At 49.5% G+C, this 24,489-nt stretch overlaps 1 protein-coding gene across 1 annotated transcript in view; it reads right to left on the reverse strand.

The window, feature by feature from the left end:
- The window catches only part of GPSM1 (G protein signaling modulator 1), a 55,166-nt gene extending 36,615 nt beyond the window's left edge, over positions 1 to 18,551 (reverse strand). Inside the window, exons 1-8 of the mRNA XM_075716549.1 lie at positions 18,331 to 18,551; positions 17,649 to 17,784; positions 17,209 to 17,351; positions 15,523 to 15,646; positions 14,190 to 14,305; positions 13,755 to 13,910; positions 11,889 to 11,997; positions 8,726 to 8,852 (exon numbers count right to left, since the gene is read on the reverse strand). Coding sequence (XP_075572664.1) covers positions 8,726 to 8,852; positions 11,889 to 11,997; positions 13,755 to 13,910; positions 14,190 to 14,305; positions 15,523 to 15,646; positions 17,209 to 17,351; positions 17,649 to 17,784; positions 18,331 to 18,551 — 1,132 coding nt within the window. The remainder of the gene's footprint in view (positions 1 to 8,725; positions 8,853 to 11,888; positions 11,998 to 13,754; positions 13,911 to 14,189; positions 14,306 to 15,522; positions 15,647 to 17,208; positions 17,352 to 17,648; positions 17,785 to 18,330) is intronic.
- Between the last annotated feature and the right edge of the window lie 5,938 nt (positions 18,552 to 24,489).

The following is a 24,489-nucleotide window of genomic DNA, read 5'->3' on the forward strand; positions in this document are numbered from 1 at the left end:
CTCAGAAATGCTTTGGTCCCATGCAAGGCCCTCCGTCCTCAGCTCTCCATTGTCAGAACTGGGAGCCAAAAGGACAGGAATGAAACCTCTTCTGCTGGGAAGATCAGGCTCCAGCATGTTTGCTCTGATGTGCTGTATTCATTGGCACACAGACAGGACACAGCTGAGCAAATATCAGCCTTCCAGACAGATCCTGAGCACTACAAAAACCTTCTCCAGAATAACAATTTTGCAGGTTTTTTCTCCATGGCAAAACTGTTCCTTTAAAAAAAGTATATAGTATACGCAGTAATAAAGAGAAGTTGCTTTTGAATCAAGATGCTCGTCTGCCTGATTTGGCAGAAGATGCTTTGCGTGTCATCCAAGTTTCGCATCCTCCAGAATCCAGTCTGACAGCTGAACAACTGGCTGAAAATAACAGCAAAATTGCACATCTACATGGCACCCAGGAGCCCCTTGACATTTGGCTGACTGCATTCAGGGCGAGCAGCTAGCAAAGAGGCTTCTCAGATGGGGAGAGGGAATAAGGAGACACACTGGACCACATGCCAGAGGAGCCTTCACGTTCATGTGGAAGAGGTAAGATTTGGAGCAAAAGTCCTCCTTGGAGACAGATGGCACAAGGCAGTTACTTTCCCCCAGTGAGGGCAAAACCAGTGTAGCTCAGGAAAGCTGCAATCTTTGAGTACAAGGTGATCTTACATCTTGTAGCCTTACAACTATTACTAATTGCCATGATGTTGAACACATCTTTGATTCCAGTTTTCCCCCCACATGTGCAATGGGCATTAGCTTTTCTCTAACTGAGCAAGGCTGGAATAAGGCTTATTTGGAAAAACAAACAAACAAACAAACAAACAAACAAAAAAAACCCCACCAAACCAAAAAACTTGGCAATTCAAGTCAAAGAATGAAGTATTTTGGTATGTATTTCCAGGATCTAGAATATGCAGAGCACCCAATCATGCAACACCTAACAGATAGTCAAATACAAGCCTTGGAGCTTGTGGCAAGCTTGGAGCCGTGTTAAAGGCAGCCTCCTATAATGATAGCGTCCCCCAGGCAATGGTCTGCTTAACAGATTAACAGTTGTGGGGACAGGAGGATTTTCTGGGAGATAAACTCAACTGGGTGGAGCAGGCTGGGAGGAGGCATGTAACCTTGGGGCTAAATTGAGGAACAGCGTGAAAGGCTTGGCAGGAACGTCTGGGTTTCTTCTAAGAGCAGGATCTTCTCTGCCAATATATAGCAGAGTCTCATGACCTCCAATCTTCCATTATCAGCTTGTGTTGAACAAGCAGAGATCAAAAAGAAACAGAGTTTGAGCTAGAAAGCGACACACAGTAATTAACACAGGCAACATCTCCAGCAGCTAGACAAACCCAATTACGGCAGCTGTGTCCTACAGACTGACTCAGGGAGGGCAAGACAAAGAGCAACACACGTCAGAGCTTTGCAGTGATCAAACACTCACAGTAAAATCCTCTAAAAAGAGGGGCAATGTACTTGATCCCTCCTCCTGGATGCTGCTGTGAATCAGTCACCAGCTTGCAGCACCCAGGTGCTTTCCAGCTACTGGAACATGGCTGGCCACACTGGACTTAGCATTCATCAGCTCTGCCTCTACAAGCTGCCAGGTCTCTTTGCTAAGCAAAGGTCTGTTGTCTGAGTGCTTGTCCCCGCCAGGCTAGGGGCCAGCCTTGCTGCTGAGTGAAGGAGTGTGGTTCCTGAGGTCAGTCAAGAGATAATGGGGACTCGTGCTGAGGGTCTGGCCTTGCCTTGCTCAGTGAAGTGCCAAAGCAGACCATGGTCATCCATACAAAAACCTTAAGAGATAAAAAGTAATTCTAGCTGGGTGAGAAAGAGAATTTTGTCCTTCTTGGTCCCTTTCTTGCTCTGTGCTGCAAGAAAATACAGTAAGCAGAGGCATCTTGTTCCTAATAGTAATACTGTACTGTTAGACAGAAGATCATCATAACCATAGGCATTTCCTACATGTTGGCTACTAAAGGAAACTGTCTGTGGAAAGCACATTCCAGACCCAGACAGCACACACCAGAGCTGGGATGGCTGCAGGAGCCTGGAACAGCAGCCAAAGGGAACTTCAGGCTTCCCAGCTCGGAGCAGGAGTTTGTGTAAGGAGCTGACAATTTCCAGAAAGTCAGCTCTCCCCACAACAAGAGGTTCCTTGATTTAATGGGTGGCTTTGCCCAAAGCCACGTTGTACCTTCTCTGCCACAGGCTTCAAGAACTGGCCTCTTCCTCCTTTCCAGCACTTGCGGTCTCCCCTGGCATCAAGATAAAACAAGCACCTGAGTTTCATTAGCACAGGATCTTCTTCTCCAGTCCTGGAGCATTTCCTCTGCTGTGAGATGAGAAGTCTTGCTGTGCTTTACACTGATGCTGCGAAGGAGGCTCGCGTACAGAGCAAGATGAAAGAAGAACATTAAATACTTCTTAATGCTTTGAGAACAATATTTTAAAACTTCATAAAGCCAATACTGGGGCAATCTGAACTGAGTGCTAAATTACTCGGTTTAAATCCAAATGACTCAGAGGTTCATTCCCTCATCAGTGCTGCCGGAATGATTTAACAGCTGTAACAGCAGAGGTTACTCAGATTTAGAAAAGACTCATTACAACGATAATGAAGAGGCATCCTTTAGAAGTCCTAAATCTTCACCCAAGAAGCCCCCCATGCAAGGAGCACTCCTGTCCTTCCTGCCTTGCTCCCTTAAGCATCACAGCAAGGACCACCACAGACTCAGGGCTTTTTGGACACCTTCCTGCAGGTGCCTTGCTGGGAGGCACGTGGGAACATTTGCAGTAGCACTCCTCTGAGCTCAGAAGCTAAGGCTCCACTGAGTATCTGTTAGAGCACAATAAAACAACCAGCCCACCTCGCATTCTGCCTTCCACTTGGCCAAAAGCTACTCTGCTTCAGTCAACAACCTCATCCATCAAAACCCTGCATAAGCAGGGTACAATTAAGCAGCATGGCCTCAGGCTTTCATTTTCAGAATGAAAAAAGGCTGAGCTGCAGCCCATCAGCTCTTGGGAAATATCAAATGTAGCTGAAGATACTTAATATTAAGCAATTTCAATTGCTACGCTTACTCAGTCTGATCGGTAAGAACAGGGCAGGTTCCACGCTGAAGCCGTTAGCGATGTGACCCCTGCACTCATCTGCTGAGAAGGCAAATGCTACCCAGACACTGAAATCGTAGGCTCGCTGAGCAGGGCTGTCCCACTGTCAGAAGGACGTTGGTCTCAGTGGACCACATCTCTCTGCTGTCACCCAGCACAGTCCTTCGCAGAAGGGTTGAGCAAACCACAGAGAAGGAAAATCCCTGTCCCTGGGCAGCATCCGAGCCCGAGGCACAGGCTGGCATGGGTTAGCAGCACTGCCTCCTTCCTGCTTTGCGTCAATAGAATGCTGTGGCCAGCAGGAGCAGGGAGGTGATTGTGCCCCTGTACTCGGCGCTGGTGAGGCCGCACCTGGAATACTGTGTCCAGTTTTGGGCCCCTCACTACAAGAAAGACATTGAGGTGCTGGAGCATGTCCAGAGGCGGGCAACGAAGCTGGTGAAGGGTCTGGAGCACAGGCCTTATGAGGAGCGGCTGAGGGAACTGGGGTTGTTTAGCCTGGAAAAGAGGAGGCTGAGGGGAGACCTTGTCGCTCTCTACAACTACCTGAAAGGAGGTTGTAGTGAGGTGGGTGTTGGTCTCTTCTCCCAAGTAGCTAGCGATAGGACAAGAGGAAATGGGCTTAAGCTGCGCCAGGGGAGGTTTAGACTGGAAATTAGGAAAAATTTCTTTACGGAAAGGGTGGTCAGGCATTGGAACAGGCTGCCCAGAGAGGTGGTGGAGTCACCATCCCTGGAGGCGTTTAAAAAACGGGTAGATGTGGCACTTCGGGATATGGTTTAGTCTGGTCTACCCTTGATTAGTCTAGAGTGGGCTTGGTAGTGTAGGTTAATGGTTGGACTGGATGATCTTAAAGGTCTTTTCCAACCTAGATGATTCTATGATTCTATGATTCTATGATAATAGCGGGCTGGTCAATCCAGTGTATTCCAGCAGCCCTAAACACTTCTCAGATACTTCAAAGATATTTAAAGCAAGCAAGCAAACAAAAACAAACAGGCTATGAAACATAAAAGAAGGTTTCTTTTATCCCTAATTGATCCAAGGGTTCAAAGATTCCTGTGAAGAAGGCAAGCTCAAAACTGCATTGAGGATGCAAAGACCCACAATCAAAGCCTCACAGAGCTGATTACTGCTCAGGGAGAGGAGGGGTTTCATGCCCACCCAGGCTCAGCTGCCCACTTCACCACCTGAGAATACAACCTGGAGCACGGCTGCCTCTCACGCAGGGATGAGCAGCACCCAGCACGGAGGCTCCTGAACACCAAACAAGCAGACTCGCCTTGTGCCTACCCTTTTTCAGCAGAAGCTGTGTGAGAGCGGGGGAAGCCAGACTTATGCCAGAGTCCTTTCCTGCCCTCAGAGCTTGTTGAGCACAGCTGGGCAGCAGCGTCTGCATACTGCAAACAGCGCAGAAACCATGCCAGGAAACAGCTCACAATGCTCTGAGAGCATCCTCATGCCAACGCCTTCTGGAACACCCGCATCCCTCCCCACCTACACCCAGCTGCCAGGAGAGGTGTTGCTCAGTGTCTCCTAACACTACCACTGCCATCAGAGATGACAACTGAGGCTGACGTGCTGCCAAGAACAAACGAAAAGCAGCCCAGAGTCAGCTTTCACTTTGGAGAAGCACTGAGGCTTGGCCAGGACTGCTCTCTGCCTTGTGTCCGGCACCTCCACCCCTTTGGTGGTGGGTGAGCCCCTTCTTTGTGCTCCCCTCCCAGCTGGCGGGCTGCCCTGGCTGGCGCCAGCCTCCAGAGAGGGGAGCTGACAAGAAGGAACTGAAGAGGGGAATACTGCAAAGCAGCTCGCCGTTTAGTGTACGCTGGAGACCTGAGTTACCCACCCAGGGAGAGCCCAGGCAGGCACTGCCACCAGGCTCAGCCTAGGAATGGCTCAGCTCCATGCTCCTGATTCCCTGCTACCCGCAGAGTGCCAGGCACAGCCGACTCCTTGCTGCGCAGATGCTGAAACCTCAGCCCAAAGCAATTGATCTAGAAAAGGGCAGCCAGCGAGGGTGGTCCAGGCAGCCAGCACTCCTGCCCCACGGCCAGCAGCGGTGCCGAGGGCAGAGCTGGCTGGCTGCACCGTGGGACATCTCCCAGCACCAAGCAGCACTTCTTGTTCGTGGTTGCCTTCACCCCTACAAAACAACTCCCTTTTAGGCACAGCAAGTTCCCTTCCTTCTCTCCAAAGGCAAAAGGCTACCAGAACTCAATGCTTAACTTGCGGTGTATGAAAGAAGGCAAGACCAGTTTTCAGGGCCACATTTCTGGGTGTTTGGAGAAACAGACACAACCTCTGTTTATTTGCTTCATGTTTTAGCTACTCTTGAGCTTCTTTTGGTTTGTTGCTTTAAGCTCTCTGTGTTTGCGTTTCTGGACAAGGTCATTGCTTTCACAAGACTTTTGCAGCACTGCCCCACTTCCCTGGCCTCCAGTTTTGTCTTCTGACATCCAATTGCTCTCAGAATATTAATTAAAATCACAAAGGGCTCAGGAAGAGGAGCCAAAACAGCAAAGGACAACATCAGACACTCCTTCCTCCCCCAGGCCCCCGGCAGAGGGCAATGCCCAAGACTTAGAAGCAAAAGTAACCTGTGAAGGACATCATAGTCTGATGGTCCAGCTCAGGGTTTCTCAGCCAATGGTACAGATTTTCCCAGAACTCAAGTTTGCTATGAAACTTTATTCTACCTGCTTGATGAAATTAATGTGTTTTATAACATGCCTGCCCTTTCAGATGATTTTAGCATCCTTATGAATATGCAGACATTTTATAACCTTAAGCAGGGAAAATAATCTGAAGGGAAAAAGATTTGAAAGCTCTCCTCACCACAAGATTTGTTGACATCAAAAGGCACAGTCAGTTCAGAAGTTAACTTGAATCTCAACTCTCTCACCTGCTTCCTCTTACAGAAACAGATGTTCCTCTTGCTGTAAATTGCTGCTATTAATAATATAAATAATTATGCTTTTCTAATCATTTAATAGGCACACAGGAGGGTACCAAAGTTCCTGGCAGCCATTAAATATATCTCCCTTCTTCTGAAGGGCTCAGAGACATGTTGGTGGCCTCTATTCTCCTCCACTGAAGTTCAGAATAAGAGAGCTGAAGCCAGAATAAAAGCTAAGGAGAAATCAAGGGAGCCAGGCTCCTCTCCACAGGCTGCCCTGCAGACCCATCCTCTCTCCAGATCTCTAAGTGACAGGGACAGCACCTTTCCCACTCGAGACGCATGCGTCGGAGCCTGCACGTGGCTAAGCACTGCAACACTCACGCTCCCTTCCTCGCCCAAGATGCTGCTGCATGGCCCCAGCTGATTTTTACCTCCCCAGCAGGTTCCCAGGACCCAGCGAGGGGCAGCATCACCCACGTCCGGCTGACTGGGGAAGCCCTACTCTGCAAGGGAACCTGCCCCAGGCCCTGCCGTCCCTCCCTCCCCGCACTGCAAGCCTCAGTCATTTGCTGTTTTTCTGCCAGAGAACACTTTGTCCTTCTGTTGACAACAGCCCCAGCCTTGGGAATGTGAGCAATGACACCACAGATTGAGGAGGTCACTGCAACCTCCAGTGAACACTGCCCATGACCATGGCTGCTCAGCCCCTCTTCCCACCCTCCAGCGATCACGCACAGAGACTGGCATGGCTCTGGCTCTGTCACATGAGAGAAAAATCACTCCTGGCTCCAGATGTTACCACCGCACAGGCACATCTGGATCACTGGAGGGCAGTGAGCAGCCCGCGGCCCACATGCTGGCTCTGCCTTGCCCTGCCTCACCTTCAGAGTGAAGCCCAGTGACGGACCAGGCTTGCCACGTGCCTTAAGCAAAACTCCTAATGAGTCTCATGATGCAAGATGCGGCCGGTGGGGCTGTGTCACCGCCCCTGTGGGGGACATTGCCACACACCAGGCTCAGCTCTCCCCAAGAAGGGCTCTGCTCAGACCAAGGCCCTCCCTGACCCCCGAGGCATGCTGTCCTGCCTGCACTGGGACACCAGACCAGTCCATAGCAGGTTGCATTCAAGCTCAGATTCAATGGGGAGTGTTACGAGAGCAGAGACTCCTTTATTTTCCTTTGAATTATTTCCAGCTAAGAAAAGGCTGTGCACTCCTGGTTATACAATACAGTCAGAGCTGCAGAGCCCCTCTCCCAGAGAAATCTGGCCCGACTCCTTCCCGCTGCAGCTCTTCCACACAACATGTTCGTGCATCCAGTCAAATGTGTCTTGGCATGTGGTGCTCTCATGCCCTCCTGCACCCCTCCATTCCCCAGCCCAAAGGACCTGGCACCCCATCAGCTCATTTCCTCCACACTTCACTCTGTCCCAGGAGCAGCAGCAACATCAAGGTTAATTTCCTCTTCCCCTTTCAGTGCAAAATAATTTGCCAAAAGGAAGCCCCTCATGAGGTGCCAGGAATGAACAGAAAGCCCTAGCCAATGAGTTTCCCAGCAGTTATAAAGATGGACCTGACATGCAAAAGGAGACTGAGGCAGCCATCGTGGCCCACACAGCCTTTGAGGAAACAGCGCAGCTCCTGATGGGGCACAGCAGGGCATGCTGGCTCCCTCGCCCACAGCTCAACTTCTCGGGTAAAGATTTAGCACTGACGTAACAGGCTACACTTTCAAGATCAATACAGAGAGCAAACACACGCAGCCAGCCTTTCTCCCTCCCTCAGCCCGAGCATCATCTTCTCTACGCCAGTTCTACCAACAGGAAAGAGAACACGCCACTTGAGGAAACATGTTTGCACTAACAAGGTCATATTTAATCAGCCAGCACCTCCTGGGATGCAGTTTCATCTGTGTGAATTAATAAGTCTGTCCACAGCGACAGGGCAACCAGCTGGAAGTGCCCCATGCCAGGCACCCACAAATGCCTGCAGTGGGCAGTTCCAGGACAGGCAGACGGTCCCCGAGCCGGGGACACGTCAAGCTGGCAGGCTGACAGTGCACTGTGGCGAGGACGCGGCTGCGCTCTCCTGCTCCCTGGGGAGCAGAGGCAGAACAACCCAGGGCCCAATGCAGCGAGTAAAGCCATTTTATCTGCTGCGATGACATCTTGCCACATCTTTGTTTCCAAGTTGGGCATCACTGCAGGTGTTCCAGGGGTGAGACAGCACCCAGCGTGCTGATGCTCACAACCTGCCTTCAGCCCGTGCTGTTCCTTGGGTGCTCATCAGAACGAGAGCAGCCGAAAATCCCTGCCAGTCACCTTTTGAAAGCTTGCTTCATCAGTCAAATCAGTTAAAAGGGCCCTGCAGAGCTTTAAGAGAGACAAAAGCTGATTTGCTGCTTGGCACGTGGAATTTCATTCCCAATGCAGATTAATTCCATTAACTCATTCTGTGCCCTTTTTGGGGCAGATCCTTCCCTGCCCTTGCAGCTTATGGAAAGCACAGAGCAAACACACTGCAGTCTCCTTTCTGGTAAAGGCACTCGATAGCCTCATCTTGCTCCAGCATTTGTATTTCCTCCCACGTTGCCCACTTGCAAACACCTCCCCTCCCCACGCACCGTACCACATCTTTCATGAGACCTTTCAACGCCAGCAAAAGCCCAGAAACTCACCTTGTGCTTCGTAGCCAGAATAGTGATGAGCTGTACCCATGTCCTCATCCCTGGGGCCCAAGCCAAGGGCCGACTTGAGCTGGGCCATGTTCACCTGTGCTGTCAGCTCACCATTCCGGTCCCCGATCTACAGGGTGAAAACCAACAGGGCAGCTGGTTAAAAGACAACATGCTCGAAGGAAACAGCCCCTAGCAAAGGGTTTGCCAGTCCCATATCAAAGCAGACAAACAGCCAGCCAGAAAAGAGCTTGGAGACACCCTGAGAGACCATACAGATCAGCTTTTAACACCAAAGCAATTCTCCAAACTATTCCTCAGTGGTATTTGGGAGAGGGTCCATGCATGCTGTGCTGCATGCGTACTGGCTGCGCCTCAAAATGCATTTTTGCGGAGTTTGGTACAAAGAACTGATGGGGCACAGCTCGCCCACTGCTACAGAACTGGGACAGAGGTAAATGTGCACATGTGGTCTGTCCTGTAGCCACATACAGCTTGGCAGTGAGCCCTGAAACTCTCAACCCCCTTCCTCAAGTATTTCCATAGTTACTGAGCACCAGACAGCCACACTACTATCAGCCACGTGGGCAGTGTCACGCTCGGGGCTTGGATGCTCTGAAAGCCCTTCTCTCCTGGCTCAGGTCCATACAGCTTTGAGTTGTTCCTAGTGATCTACCCACACAAGACTCCAAAATCTTTCCGAGTCCAAATTTTTTTCAAATTCCCATCTCTCACTGGCCTGAGGACGAGGAAGATGATGTTACATGTTCAGGAAGAAATCTTTCCAGTGGCTCCTGCTACTTAAAATGGGGAGTTATAAGATGTGCTGCTGGGCCCTCCTCAAAGTTTAACCAAACAAGAAAATTACTGTGCTGCATATCACCAGCGAACAGAGAGGTCACTCAGAAACAGCCTCTAATCTTTAGAGGAACAGCAGCCTCTGTTACAGAGGAAGACCTTGGCTGTTCCCTTGGAGAGGCCTGAATCCCTATTAAATGCCTTGCAACAGCTCTTTTGTGGTCCTTCGAGATAGACTGCAGCGTGAGCCATCCTAGAACAAAATCATAAATCCCCACATTATTTATGACAAAGCCCCAAGCACTAGTAAAGGGAGACAGATCAAACAGCTCATCATCAGGCATAAATCCCCCGCTAATTACAAGAGATTTGCTGTTGACATCATCTCCAGAGAAATTACTAGGTCCTGAGTTAGGTCTCGCAGTCCTTGATGCTCTGTTCAATGCTTCCCTGACTTCCACTCACTCCAGATCCTCTCCAAGGCCCTATTAACATCAGAGGAACACACTGGCAGGACAATCCTAGGCAGGACCTACCACACACACCACAGCAGAGCTCTATTTTCTGCCCTCAGCTCGTATGTCTCAGTTTCCCAGGAACCCCCTGCCACACGCAGAGATGGGAAAGGTACTCCGGAGCAGCGTCTGAGAGCTGGGACAGCTTGCAAGGTTTTTAGGTACGCATCCTTCACTCCAGCTGTTTCAGAAGAAATTTTCCAGTAACCTCTGATGAGCCTGCAGCAGCTTCCAATGTGCTTACCCTGAGCAGATTTCATTTGGATTCAAATGTCGCCATCAGATTTATGTCAGGGTAGAAGGGGGAGAGGGTGATGGGAAGCGAGCTAAACACATTAGTGTGCAAACGTTTCATTTCACTAGGTTCTTCCTGAGCAAAACGCTGGTGCTTGCCACAACAGCACAAGTGGCTCCCTTGGTTCCCAAGGCTAAAATAAACCATCAGCTTTTCAACAGAATTACTAGCTGCTAGAAACTAATGCAGGCTCTCCTCACAGAGAGTCTCTGCGCTGCTCCATAATTAATGATGTGGGGGAGTTTATTAGCCACCTGCCATGAGTAACCTACTCCTGACATGCCCTGTAATCACAGCCATCACCCCAGAACGATAACACCACTATGAACCCCCACCCCATCGGGTTTCCCCTCCACCCCCAGAAGTCACCAGGACCACCGCTGCTCCCATCCTCCCATCGCCCCTCATCCACACCGCACGCTGCCGAGCTGCCATCGGGTTCTGCGCAACCAGCCCCGCGCTGCAACAGTCCTAGCCCACTCGAGCTGGAAAAGTTCATTTGTCCTAAAATGCACAAGGCCAAAGAACAGTATTTCTTCTGCGTGTCTGGTAAGTATAATTAAATACATAATTAGGCTGGTATGTCAGCCCTACCCCAAGATTTAGCCAACCTAACAGACAGGCAGGAGAACACACAAAGCACTTACATACGGTGATTTCAATTAGTGCTTCAATTGGGCAATTTATTCATCTGGGGAAGACTAAAGAGGCCACGGATTATTTCCTCCTAACACACTGGAAAGAGCAAACAATGGAATTCTTGCCTTCTGTACTTCTGAGCCACCTAAAAACACCGTTATGTTCTTGCACCAGGAAAGCTGCAGCTAGCTGGGCAAGCACATCTGTGACACCCAGAGTAGCTGCACGCATAAAACCCCAAACGCTGCGGCAGCGGTACAGGGCTAGCTGCAGGCTGCGCTCGTCCAGCGTCAGCGATCGATTGTATTAGGACAATGCTAGAGCTTATCACCTCACAGCTGGGACCCCCCCAGCTCCACTGAGAGGACAGAACTTGTCACACGGACACTATGTTGCAGCACAAAATACAGCAGGTTTAGAGCACCCAGCCACTGGGTAGAAGCTGGCCTTGTTTTCTCTGGTATTTAAATTGCCAGCAAATTGGGTCAGACCACAACTAGAATCACAAGGTCCATCTCAGTCAGGATCTTGTGCTCAGGAAAGGGGGGGAGTCTTACTAACAGGCTGGACACCAAGGGGTATCCGAGTTCCTTCACACCAGCTGGGTGCACGCCACCTTGGCCAGCAGACCAGACAACTAGTCCCCAGGTCCTTTCTCACCAAGGAGTATCGGTTAAGAGCAATGTACAGCAAATGTATTAGCTGTAATTAAGGGGAAGGCTGGGAGCCTCCCATAAAAAGAATATTTTCCAGCCAAGCTCTGCAGTTCCTAAAGACACCATTGAAACAGCACATAGACAAGGGCTTTCCAGAGCAGTCATAGCAAGAGAAGAACTACATTAATATAATGTATTGGCATAAAATAAAGTCTCTCAACAGGGAGGACTGATTCCCTCTGATCTGAACCAGCTTCTCTTACCTCTTGGGAGATTTCAAGATGTTTCCTTGCAAAGTGCAAAGCTTGTTCATGGCTCCCCAGGGAGACATAGGCATTTCCGAGACTCCAGCAGGCTCTTCCTTCTCCCACCCTGCAAAACAGGAAACTGTCAACCACAGAAATGCAGGGCAGAACCCAGCAGCACAGCAGCCCTTTCAGGGCCTCCTTCTCGAGGGCACTGACAGCTAGTCCTCCTAGCTATGCTTTCACCTACAGAAAGGTTCTGCAAAGGAAACGCACTGTACATCTTAAACTCTTCTTATGCTGAGGGTGAGTAAGACCAGGGGATGAGCAATAGCCTCAGAAATGGGCCTGCACCCACAGTGTAACAAGGGCCCAGAATGGTGCGGCTTCATTTGTGAGCACCAGCCTGAGAGCAGAAGCCAGAGCTCCTGTCCAGCTTCCACCTCGCACAGCAAGGCTTCCTCTCCAGAGGTGCACAATGCATCAAGAGGGCACGTAACATCCAGCCCTTTTGTTCAACAACAGCCCAGAGCCAGGTTAACAAGAACGTGGCAAGGAGGAAATACTGCAGGCATGCAACGTTCTCCTGCTACATACCAGCACCGTGTCGCCCGGGATGCATGCACAAAGTGAAACTGCATGCAACAGCCAAGCAAATATTGACCTATTTCCACAAGGCCTCCAGGGTGCTGCTTGTTTTTAGAAGCCAGAGAAAGCAGGTGAATGTGAAACCTGCCCCAGGCAGCCCTTACCCCCAGCCCCCAAGTGCAGCCAGCCCGTGCCAGACAGCGAGGTGTCTCTGGAGCCGGTTTCAGCACCTTTTTGCACAAGCAGGCAGAGACCTACTGCTCATCAGAGCCTGCTCAGCTCTGCAAACGAGCAGATGTGGGGGGTGATGGGATAAAAAAAGCACATGGGGGCGCAGGGGGAGGTTCAGCGTGACTGCAACTCCCTTTTCAGAGGTTTGGGCGGGTTGATCAGCATTTAAACATTTTTCTTGTCACCCTGTTCAATACCTTCTGCTCATAGGGTGTGTTCCCAGAAACGCAGGAGCCCACAGGCCTGCACCCCCACAGCATGATTCACCCTTGGGTGGGATTATACCTTCTCTGAGCAGATACTGCCCAGATAGTGCCACAGATCTCCCATTTTAATGTCTCTGCTCCATCTAGTGGAGGACACCCAGCTTCCCAAGAGCCATCAGCAGTAACACTGAACGAGGCAGCTGCAAAGTCACTCAAGCTGCAAGAAGGCTCCAGGATCATCAGAGAGAGTATCCAGGAGAAAGGAACCACCCTCTCTTAAAAAAATATATTTAAAAAAAAAAAAAGAGGCCAAGCCAAGCCTCCTAAAGAAGAAAGAATGAGGCCAAGAAGCAAAAGAGATCATCTCCACATGCTCTATACTGTAACATCATTTGTTTCTATGTGGAAGTTTCCAGCATCACCTCAGAGCAACAGGACAAAGCGGCATGTACGTATGTATGCCCTAACCACACAGTTTCTAAAGAAGATACAATTTTTGTGAACCTGAAGGAGTTTTAGAGGGGCCATTCTGGGATAAAACAGCAGTAGCCTCGTGGCAAAGCACCGAATACAATGCATTTTCTTGAAGTACCTCTTATTAGAAATCTCACTCAGCCCACACAGACGTAGCTTTAAGGGCACAATCTCTGGGTTTGAATGATAAAGGTGTCAATCATGTTACAATTTTTTTGACAGATGACTGGACTAAAGCCTGGATTCTGAGAGATTTCTAAAGACTTTCAAGAATACATGGTGCTGCTCTTTAGCCCCAGCAGTAGAGAACAGTAAGTAGAGAGGGAAGGGCCAGTGCCCCAAGCCCATCAGAGTACAAGCGTCATCTCCTGAGGCAGTCCCTTACCTGTCTCCCAGCTCCTGCGCTATCACCAGATGTTTTAGATGGTACTCGATTGCTCTTTCATAGTCTTGAAGCAGCGTGTATGTGTTTCCAAGACTGTAGCAAGCCTGGGCTTCTACTGCTTGGTCTTTGAGTTGTCTGGAGACTTGCAGTGTTTTCCTGCAGGGAACAGGTGGAAATGAAGAGACCTGGTCACTGTGCAGGGCACCTCTGCAAGGCGACAGGGAAGTCACTGCTTTAGCACACGCTGCGTTGAAGCTGATGCCTGTAACACACTGCAGGCTGTCAGGTGGCTGCATTACTCGCCACTGCTGAGCACCACACATGCAATTGGCCTCCAGGTCTCTGGTCACATCCCCCTGAACCTATGCATTCACTGCAATAGGTCAAGATTCCAGGGAACATGTGCCCTGATCTGCCTTAGCCCCTGGCACTTACTTGTAGTACTCAGCAGAGATGTCAAACCTCCCAAGGAAGATGTGTGCGTTGCCCAGGTTGCTGTACGCTCTCCGCTCGGCTGCCTTGTCCCCAAATTCCTTAGCAATAGCAAGGCGCTGCAGCAGACACAGATTAGTGAGTACAGGCTGGCCATTGCCAGGCTTCTGTTACACAGCAACTTTTCTGGGAGATGAACTTCTTGGTTTGCAAAGCTCCCACCCAGCAAGATAGTGGTGCACATGCCTATCAGGACTGGATGCAGCGGGAAATCTCTCCCTCTTTTGCAATTCAGGATCAGGAAGGGCCTTTGGAAAAGCAGGAGTAATGTTGCATCCTCCTCTAACTCCTACGCCAGCCTGGTCAGTACACATCTCTTCAGCTGAAGTGCAAAAGGAGTTATGCACATACTTCAACAGCTGAATAAAGAGGTGAACGGAGAGCTGTAGGTCAGGCTGTGAAGGGATGTGGTTGATCAGCAGACTAATGTGCAGGAACAAGGCTGTCACTTTGCACGGTGCTGTGGCACAGAGTGAACACGCACATGTGCACGCTCCATCTCACCATCTGCGCTGCAGCTGCTCCCCAGGCCTCTGCCCTTACCTGCACCTCAGTCCTGCCTCTCCTCTCACGTCCCCCTGCTTCCCACGCTTCCCCACCTCTCACCCTCCCCTTTGCAGTTCCTGCTACTGGTTCCAAACACTGCACAGAGTTTTCCTGCTCCTTTTCAAGCCCCCTCTCCCAAAGCACTTGCTGGCTGCTGTCCTCCAGCGTTTAAAAATCAGAAGAGCTGTGGCAGGGCTGACTTTCCAAGGCACTGAGCACCTTCCACTGCAAGGAAACTGATTATACTCTGAACTAGGAGCTGAATTGCATCTGAAATGGGGCAGGGACTGTGTCACCTCACCCCTCTGTAAAGCTCTACAGAAAGTTATTACGTTCTACAAGCAACATTTATTCCTGATCAACAGCTCTTTCAACAGCTTAATTAAATTCATGGCTTGCATTTATTAAAATCTAGACCAATACAAATTAAGAGCAGAAAAGCCTTGCTAGGCCCAGCTGCAATTTGCCCTTAGATATCTCCTTCAGTTTCCAAGCCAACAGCACCTTTCCTTCAAACCTCTTGTTAGGTGCTGATGGGGACCGGAGTATGATGTTACTCAGCATGAGTTAGTACAACAGGGCCAGACCCTGAGGTACACACAGGAGGGAGAAAACCAGCTGAGGGCAAACACCTCCCTGTAACTTTCTGGGCTGTGGTGAGAAGAAAGGCTGCTCCCAAACAGCCGGTCTCGGCCCCTGACCCCAGGAAGGCGGCGCAGCAGTTTCCTACCTCCTTGTGGAAGGCTATAGCTTCACTGAAGTTGCCAAGTAAGTACTGGGTGTTGCCAAGGTTGCCGTAAGCACGGCCCTGTGCAGCTCTGTCCCCCAGTTCCTTCACCAGGGACAGGTTCCTCCTGAAAGAAGTCAGAACAGTATGTCTGGTAAGACACAGCCAATGCTCTCTGCAGGAGACACAGCAAAGAGACCTGCACCATAAAGAAAGGAGAGCCAACCCTGGAGAAGGCATTTCCCCTCCCCAGCCGCCTGTCCCGTGCATCCCTGGGCAGGTGAAAGGCTGGTGAGCTATGCTAGCTGCAGCTCTGGGAGCACGTGCAGATCCAGTGGTGTAAGTCCCTGCTGTTCTCTTGAGCTCAGACAACCTGCAGCTCTGTACAGGAACTGCTCACACACCCATGGTCTGATAGGATCCCACATTAAATAAAAAAACAGCCACCTCACTGTACAGGGGAGAACCATGAGCACAGAAGAAAGGAGGTATTACCTACAGGACAGGGACAAACCTGGGGAGAGGGGCAAGATCCACAGTCCCATGCCAGGGCTCTGCTCATGGAGCTTCCCAGTATTTCCTTACCCTGGTTTTTTTCCCCCTTTACACATACAGCACACACAGGGAAGCGTAGAGCTCCCAGCTGGCACAAATCTACCCACTGGCTATGCTATATGCACCATTCTTTGGAAAAAGGATGGTGAGTTATACATAGGCACTACCACATCCTCAGATATGAGAAGACGGACGTAAGATCTTGTCACTCTCTTCATTTAAAAAGTCTACTTAAAAAACCCCCTGCATTATTGAAGCAAAACTATGAAGTATGAGGAGAAAAACATTAGCCCAAAAGTCTGGCGACAACTTTCCTGTGTGGGACTTCAGAGTGATCTTTGAAACTACTCAGGAAAGGGAAGGATGTTGCAAGCAAGATAAACTACAGATCCATGAGAAGGACAACCAGGGCTTCAAGTGAAAGCCTCTTCCCTTGGGTGAAGGCAAGTCTCTGTTCATGGCCCCAGCGATGGCAACACACAGGGATCCTTCTCATCAAGGCCAGCAGAGAGCAGCAGGGGCTACAAAAGCTAATAGTTTAGCTTCCAAATACAGCTTGAAGAAGGAGCAGACTATTGAACTTAATTGCACAACCGTAGTTCAAACTACACTGAGTTTTACCAAGGCAATGCCAAGATGAATTTTAGCTCTAATTTCATAAAATCTTGCAGTCCCTCTCTCACCTTCCTTGAGATTAATTTGCCATCATAATTTGGCATCTCAGGGGAATATTCCTCATTCATTACAACATGCAAAATCCCATTCAATGGCCTGATTTTCAACAACACTGAGCTCACAGTCTCATTCTTTGCAACAAACATCCTCCAGATCTCCCACACCCCAGTGGCCCAGGAGATCAATCCCCACTATGAGAAATGCTTCCAGCAGGACTCAGTAAGTAAAAATTGTCACCTTGCACCCCATACAGCTATCATTAGCCTAACGGTTATCAGAGCTCAACTAACCTGCAGACCCTGAAAGCTGTCAGCAGAACAGGAACACTACAAACACAGATTATGATCCGAGCAGGATGAGCTCAGGAAAGGTCTATCTGTCTGCATTTTGGCAATCACTGATGCCTGACCAGCCCTGTTCCCCTGCAGGAGGAGGGGCTGGCCAAGCTTCAATACTTACTCGTAATATTCTGAAGCTTTCTGCAGCGTCTCCTTGACTTCTTGAGGCAGGTAGCCTGGGTCTTGGGCCATGTTCCAAGATAAGTGCTTTCCCTTTGCATGGTAAACATTTCCTATATTATAGAGTGCTCTAGCTTCACCTACCTAAAGGGAGGAAGAACAGGAAGCAGCAAGGCATTACACTTCACATCCCAATATGGACCTTTCCATTGCTGGGCAGAGATGGTCAAAGCCAGGAGGCCCACATTTTCCTTTCCCATCTTCACTGTCATGGCAGCTGTTACTGCCAGCAGCATGAGACCTGTGGTGCAGTCACAAGGGAGAGCTTTACACTCCACCTCCTTCCAAAGCCCACCTTTACCATATCACATTTACTGACTTGCAAACAGATTATTTTTAAAGCTAGGAAATATTTCCTGTTGGATGCCATGAACCAATTACCTTGTCTCCCTGCTCCTGAGAAATGTCCAAGTGTCTCTGGCAACAAACGACAGCTTCATCAAACTGCCCAAGTATTTTCAACGTATTCCCGAGGTTGCCGCTTGCCTTGGCTTCTCCAATGCGGTCCCCGATGGTTCTACAAGATGACCGGAGGAAAGACGAGAGGTGTTAAGGAGCTCACAGACCTCTATCCACCAACTGTTGGAGGCAAAATTCAAGCCGCAGTGAGCCAAGCTGCAGCAAGCACTGCACGGTACGTACACCACATCCAGCAGTTCCCAGCACACACGCCTGACTGGAATGCTTCATACAAGCTCTCTCAATTTTGAAGACAGATTCTTGGTTTTTGCAGTCTCAGGTGAGCTGCTCTAATGACTTCAGGTGTACTTACAATGAGTACCTGGGGACAGGAGAACTGGACACTGCCCTGCTCTTGCTCCAAGTGCCTTCCTCACATCCATATCCCTTTCTCCACCTCCCTGCTCTGAAGGTGGCTGGCCCATTCTTGTTGCCTCCTGAGTTCTCCACAGGACAGCCACCCCACGCCTCAGGGCTAGTTTTGGATGCTTATGTCTGGGGCAGATTCCCTCAGGCTGCTGAATTCAGACCCCACAGAACTTGCCTCTGCTCAAACCCTGACAGGTTGTGTCTAATTAGGACGAAGCACTGCTGATATGCTTACCTAGCCAGGGTAAGGTCATGTTTATGGTACTCCAGGGCCTTGGAGTACTCCTTCAGGTAGAAATAGGCATTGCCCAGCTGACTGTAGATGGCACTGAGAGTCTTCAAGTCCTCTGTTCCCACCTGCACTGCTGCTTCGAAGAAGGCTGCCCCAGCTTTGAAGTCCCCAGCCTTGCACAAGCGCTCTCCTTCCAGGGCCAGTTCCAGACAGGATGCCTCCATTCTGCCAAAAGCAAGACCGTCATTTCTATGCAGTGGTTAAAAAGTTTACTTCATTGTACACCTCACTGCACAAGAAAAAAAACTACAAAAAAAACCCTGGAAAGAGCCACCCTGAAGCAGCCCCCTCTGCATTCAGCCCCAAGCACTAAGGCACCAACCCTGGGTCAAACACTGTTCAGGTGATAATAACCTGGGAACACGCAGCTGGCACACCTCAGCGGCGTGGACACTAGCTTTCAGTGGACATGGTGGGCACGCAGCCCCTCTAAGAAACCAACCTCCTAGGCATGAGACACAGGAGCATCCAGATTTACAGACCGCACGGGCAAGTGGCCAAAGGCAGCCCCTGGGTTCCTGGTAGGAATCCGGACGAGAAACTCGGGGCTCCTGGCTCTCAAGACACACATTCTCATCACAAGAGTAATGTGGCATCTGTTTTTCTTCCAGGTGGTGCATAGCACAGAAGCCACGTACCCAGGCTATTCACGCCTGCACCACCTTCCCCGGGGTAAGACAGAGGGTAGCCAAATTATAACACATTTTTACTGGATACCAGAGAAAACCCTGGACTGTGCAGAATTTCTTGGCTGAGCAGCTTCCAGCACTCGGTGTCTGCTTTTCATTAACTCCCCTGCTGTCGCTTTTTCCACAGGCACTCCGCACATTAGCCTCCAGCCTAGCTTTCCTCCCTTGTGTTTCTCTACACCTTTGGCAATGGTGCATGCTGTGCTGTCAGCGAGTGCTCTGCAAGCCAGTGGAGAGGAGCGAGACCAGTGATGCTGCTTTAAGAGAAAGGAAACGTGCTCCTTTGAGTGCTCGACCAAGTCCTCTGTAAGTTACAGCTGTCCCTAACAGACCACGTGTATCCTCCAGTTCTCAGAAGGGACAGAGCACATGTTTGAAAGCTTACATTTGGAAGTGTCTTGCCTGCTGCAAAGCCAGCCCCTTCATGAGGCAGATGGACACAGCATGTTCTTGCTCTGCTATTCAGACACTTCTCTTTGCTCTTTTTGGCTTTTTCATTTCTGCTCAATGTATTTTTAAAAGTCAGAACTATCTGGGTCAAAGGTGGACATCTGCTCAGAAGAAACATAGCCCGTTTGTCCAGAGTCAGAAAAGCAAGGGTCAGACAAAAGATAGTAAATGTCCAAAGGCAGTTTCTATTCTCTTCTCAGTCAAAGACTGCTTGTAGGAAGGTTGACTGTAGGTACCCAGACTAAGAGAACAACTTGCTCATCATCACTGCAATAGCAGCAGCCCAGCTGACATCTCCTGCAGCAGTCTCCTGCTGAGCCCTAGAAGATGCTTCCCCCAAAGCCACCCTTGTGATGAGCCAAGGCCCAGCCCCGGGGCAGGGGTCTCTGCAGACCAAGGCTGAGGCATGCTGGCCAAGCCGGGGCATTCTGCGCTGCTGTGGCTTCTCTCCCTAAGGAGACCACCGGCCACCGTGCACCCACATGCCGCCTGTCCACCCTGACTTCAGGGCAGAGTTCCTCCTGTTCCAGGTCTGCGCTCCAGCATCTTCTGTCCAAGACTGCACCCAGCACTTGCCTCCCCCTGCTGCAAAGGGGCACGGTACAAAATACTAATCCTGAAACATTTTTCCTACAAATGGCCAGAATGGCATTTTCTCAGCTGCCAGGAAACAAAGCCAGTTCCTCCGTGAGCAGTGCATAAACTGTCTAAAACCCAACCCTATTTGCCTGGCAATCTCCCTGCTGAGCTGGCTCCGTATGGCTCCAAACACCCAACGCTTGGCAGCCCGATGGCATCATCCAAAGCAGGACAACCCACAAGGACTGTCCAAACAAACAAAAAAAAATGGCGAAAGAGCTGGTTTCAGACTCTCCCTCCAAACACACTTGTGACCTCTCCTGTCTCACTATTCATTTGTCCCCAAAACCACCGAGTAACAAGAGGGTGAACGGGACTGTGAAGCAGCTCATTTGAGCTCCCACCTCAAACTCCCACACAAATATTTGATTTCAAGCTCACTGCAAAGCTCACATTTGAGTGGCTATTTTACTTGCGCACGGCAGCCGCTTGCAGTGCCAGTGCAGCATCAGTCCCTGCCTTAACTTCCATTTGATAGGGGAAATAAAAATATTAAGACTGTTAATACCAAAAATGTTTAACTTCTCTCTACTGATCCTCTTGCTAGACCACATGAAAATTAAGAAGAATGAGCTTCTGCTACAGCATGTTGAATTAAAGGGACCCATTTGGGGATCATACCGAGCTTCCATCAGTCCCAAGGCACATTCATGGTTTGTAGATCACTAGAGTGGTGATCCAGTGTCATCATCAGGTTTGACAGGTCTCTGCCAATACATCCCAAACAGCTGAAAGAAGGCTTGGGACTGAAGAAAGACAAGGAACACCTTATACTCAAATCAGCAAGATTAAATTCAGCTTAGCAGAGGTGAATCTTGAGAGGACTTGAAACACAGGAATGAGCCACTACCACAGGAATTAATGTTGGATTCCAGTTAGAAGATGGCAGAGACAGCAGCAAATTTCAAAATAATTTCAGTTCAAATTTCAACACAAACAAAACTCTTCCCAATATCCAGATTCTCTTTAAGAAACTGAGTTCACCACCTGTAAACAGTCTAAAAACTGAGCTGGAGACCAATTTCCCTAGTTCATGGCATTACAGTCTAGCTCAGATCCAACTTGCATGATCTGAATAGCTCAAAGTGAGGGTTCCCATCCCCACAACACAGAAACCCCTACAGCAACAAAACCCAACTACACAATCCAAGGGTGACATCTCACGCAGACCATATTTGCCAGCAGAAACATAATGAGAAGTGAAATTTGGGCCTCGAGGCCTGCATTCCGACACACTCACACACACACTTGCACACACTCACGCTCTCTGGGTGCTTTCCTGGTGTTCCCATAGTAACTGTTCAGGCACGATGCAGCGACATGACCTTCCAGTACACACAGCCTTTAATTAAAATCTGTTTGTCCTTGAACAGGCTGCTTTGCAGAGTATCTGACTTATCTAATTAACATCACTGCTCCGTTTGGGACCTAAGCAAACAAGGGGAAGGGAGAGAAGGCTTTTTCTCTGCATCGTACTCTGCCAAGCCTTAACGGCCATCGAAAGGGATAAGAGTCAAGGATAGCAATTATTAATAGAAACACAACCCACTTCTAAAACCCACCTGCCCTTCTGCACATCCTCAGGGCCCCAGAGCCAGAGCTAGTTCTGGGAAGCAACTCTGCATGCAGTTCAGTCACCGCAGGCTTAAAAGCACTCAGAAACACGATGCCAAGGGCAGAGGAACCAACTAAAGGTCAACGAACAAACTCAAGCACACTAAAACACTACATGTACAACAGCTTCCAAAGGCCATAGCTCAACTGTCCATGAGAAAAGACCAGAAGGGAGATTTAGGCAGAAGACAGAAATCTGCTGCTCAGGTGAGCCAACCTGAACCACCCTGACAGACTGGCAAAGGAAAGTGAATAAAGACAGACTCCAGTTACAGCCCCAGTTCCTCCCACAGCACATGCCTCAGCCCACCCCTACCTCTTCTTCTGCAGGTTATGCATTTTCTGAACATAAACCCAGAGCTCTAAGCCCACTGGCAGAAGGAAGCATCGGGGCTGAGGTCTACGTGGAACAATTTTGCAGACAGAGGTCTCTTAAGTTCACAGGTAGGATCCGGGGTTTTGAAGATGCCGATGGCACCTTCATGTCCATACAACATGCACGGCTCTCCAGTTTTCACTCCATCTGCTTGGGCAATGTTACCAGTAAGTTGTTGAAATCTGGAACTTTGTTCATCTGGGACACTTCTTTTTCTCTCTGTGTGCTGCCCTTGAAAGGAAAAGGGAAAAGAACATTGCTTTTGTTTCCACAGACCTAGAGAAAGCAATGTCCTGTTTCCTCTAAGAAATATAATATCCTTTCTCCACTGTTGGTTTCAGGTACCAGACAGGTGAGTTCACAGCTGAAATCCAGAAACAAGAGAGTCTCCTGGTTCATTCACATATTTTCAGCGCTGCACAAAAAAGAAAAAGGGCCCTAGAATAGTCCATGAGATGGCCAGAATTGAAGGCAAGCAGCTCCCTCCTTTATGAATTGGTCTCTTCCCAAAGCACTTTGCCTCTGTAGTCGCATCAGATCATAAATGAGCTGAGCATCTCTCAGACTGGGGAAAAGTGGGAGAAGGCAGATCCCACAGAGTACAGCCCTGCCCATTTAAATGGGCTCCAAAACATCCCCATCTGAGAAGACACAGCCCTCTACCCCACCCCCAGGCATTAAGTTTCTCCTCTGCTGACACACAAGCAACACACCTGGGCCTGTACTACCTCAGCAAGCACCTACTATTCATGTCTTAATACCAGAAAAGAAGATTCAGTCCCTCCTGAGCCAGCAAGTTACTGCTAACAAGCTGAAGGTTCTGGGCTTGGCCATATGGTGTGGTTCAGAAGAGAGATGCTGCAGAACATGAGCTGCTTTTCTTACTTCCACAGCTAAGATGCTAGAGCTTGTTAATGCAACTCCCCCACCGCTCAACCTTTTAGCTAACAGCATGGTATGTCCCTGCCTGTGGGTTTGAACAAAGACACAGGGAGGGGGAGTGCTCACTCGGAGCTGCCCCTGTTCACAAGCTGTGCCCTAAATCAATGCAAACCACTGATACAGACTTGTGCGTTCCTCCAGACAGGCAGGATTTCCAAGCATTGGCAGAAGTCATATCCCAGACTCCAGGCCCACCACAAGCAGCCAGGAAGGTCCGACAACCTTCCCAGGTGATCAAGTCCCAGGCCAAACCAAGACTACACCACATACAGCAAAATGTTTTCTTCTGAATGCATGGAGATGACTGGAGATGGCAGACCATGTTAAGTCTGGCCAGCTAAGAATAACGTTTTGAAGACACCAGTTGTACTCTAGAAATCAGAACAGTGCTGGTGTGTACAGCAGAGAGTCCCAGCATCAGTTCCCACCTGGAGCTCTAAGCAAGTCCCACAGCTCCTCCGCACCTTGGGTCATGTACACATCTGTAAACAGCAATGAAGGTGGCTCCCAGAGCACTTCGAGATCCTTTTGCAAACAGTACTTCAAAAAGGGCAATATATGTGTTTAAGAAACAACAACAAAAAGAACAAATTTTTTAAAAGCAGTAAGAGGCCGAATACAAACCCAATGTTTGGCCACAAATGAGTTAGGCAATCTGCACAGCATTCTGCCACAGGAACGAGCGAGTGGCATAACGCTGGCAGATCACTCGGCCCCCACCAATGCGACAGCTGCGAATTTCAAACCTAGGAACAGATGCTGCTTCTGACACTCATATGAGGCAGAAAAGGGTGACCTTCCACCACGTGCTGACAGGGATGAGGAAGTCTCTTCCTAATCCAACACAGGGCAGGGCCACCCTCCCTCCTCCTTAACCTCTTCTTTAAAGGATAACTGATCTGAAGGCAGAAATAGCCAAGAAGAACAGGAAGAGCAGATACTGCCTTTACCAACAAGATTTCCCAGGGTCACCCATCACTGTCAAATAGCAGCTAATGATGATCTGTATCACAGATTGCCTTCTGGCTGCCTTAAGAGCAAAAATGTTCCTTTACAAAAGACACACAGGGAAAACGCAAGGACTCTCGTGCATAGAATGTTTTCAGGCAACACAGCAATACAGGGAAGGCAGCGAGGGTCCCAGGAGTGCTGGGGATGCCAAGAACACTGCCAAGTAAGAAACAAAGCAAACAGCACAAAGCATTATCAGTGCCGTTAACAATGATCACCATGACTGCTGTCAAAACAGCACTATAATTAGGACTTGGGTGATAATACAGGTCCCCAGAGTGGGAACGCTACTCATAATGTGTGTTCAGAAGCTTGGAGCTACCTACAGTCAGACCTCCCAACACCCCGCTCTCCCCCAAATCTTTGCACCTCCCTTGCCAA

This window comes from Pelecanus crispus, chromosome 9, assembly GCF_030463565.1.
Source record: "Pelecanus crispus isolate bPelCri1 chromosome 9, bPelCri1.pri, whole genome shotgun sequence".
Taxonomy (NCBI): domain Eukaryota; kingdom Metazoa; phylum Chordata; class Aves; order Pelecaniformes; family Pelecanidae; genus Pelecanus; species Pelecanus crispus.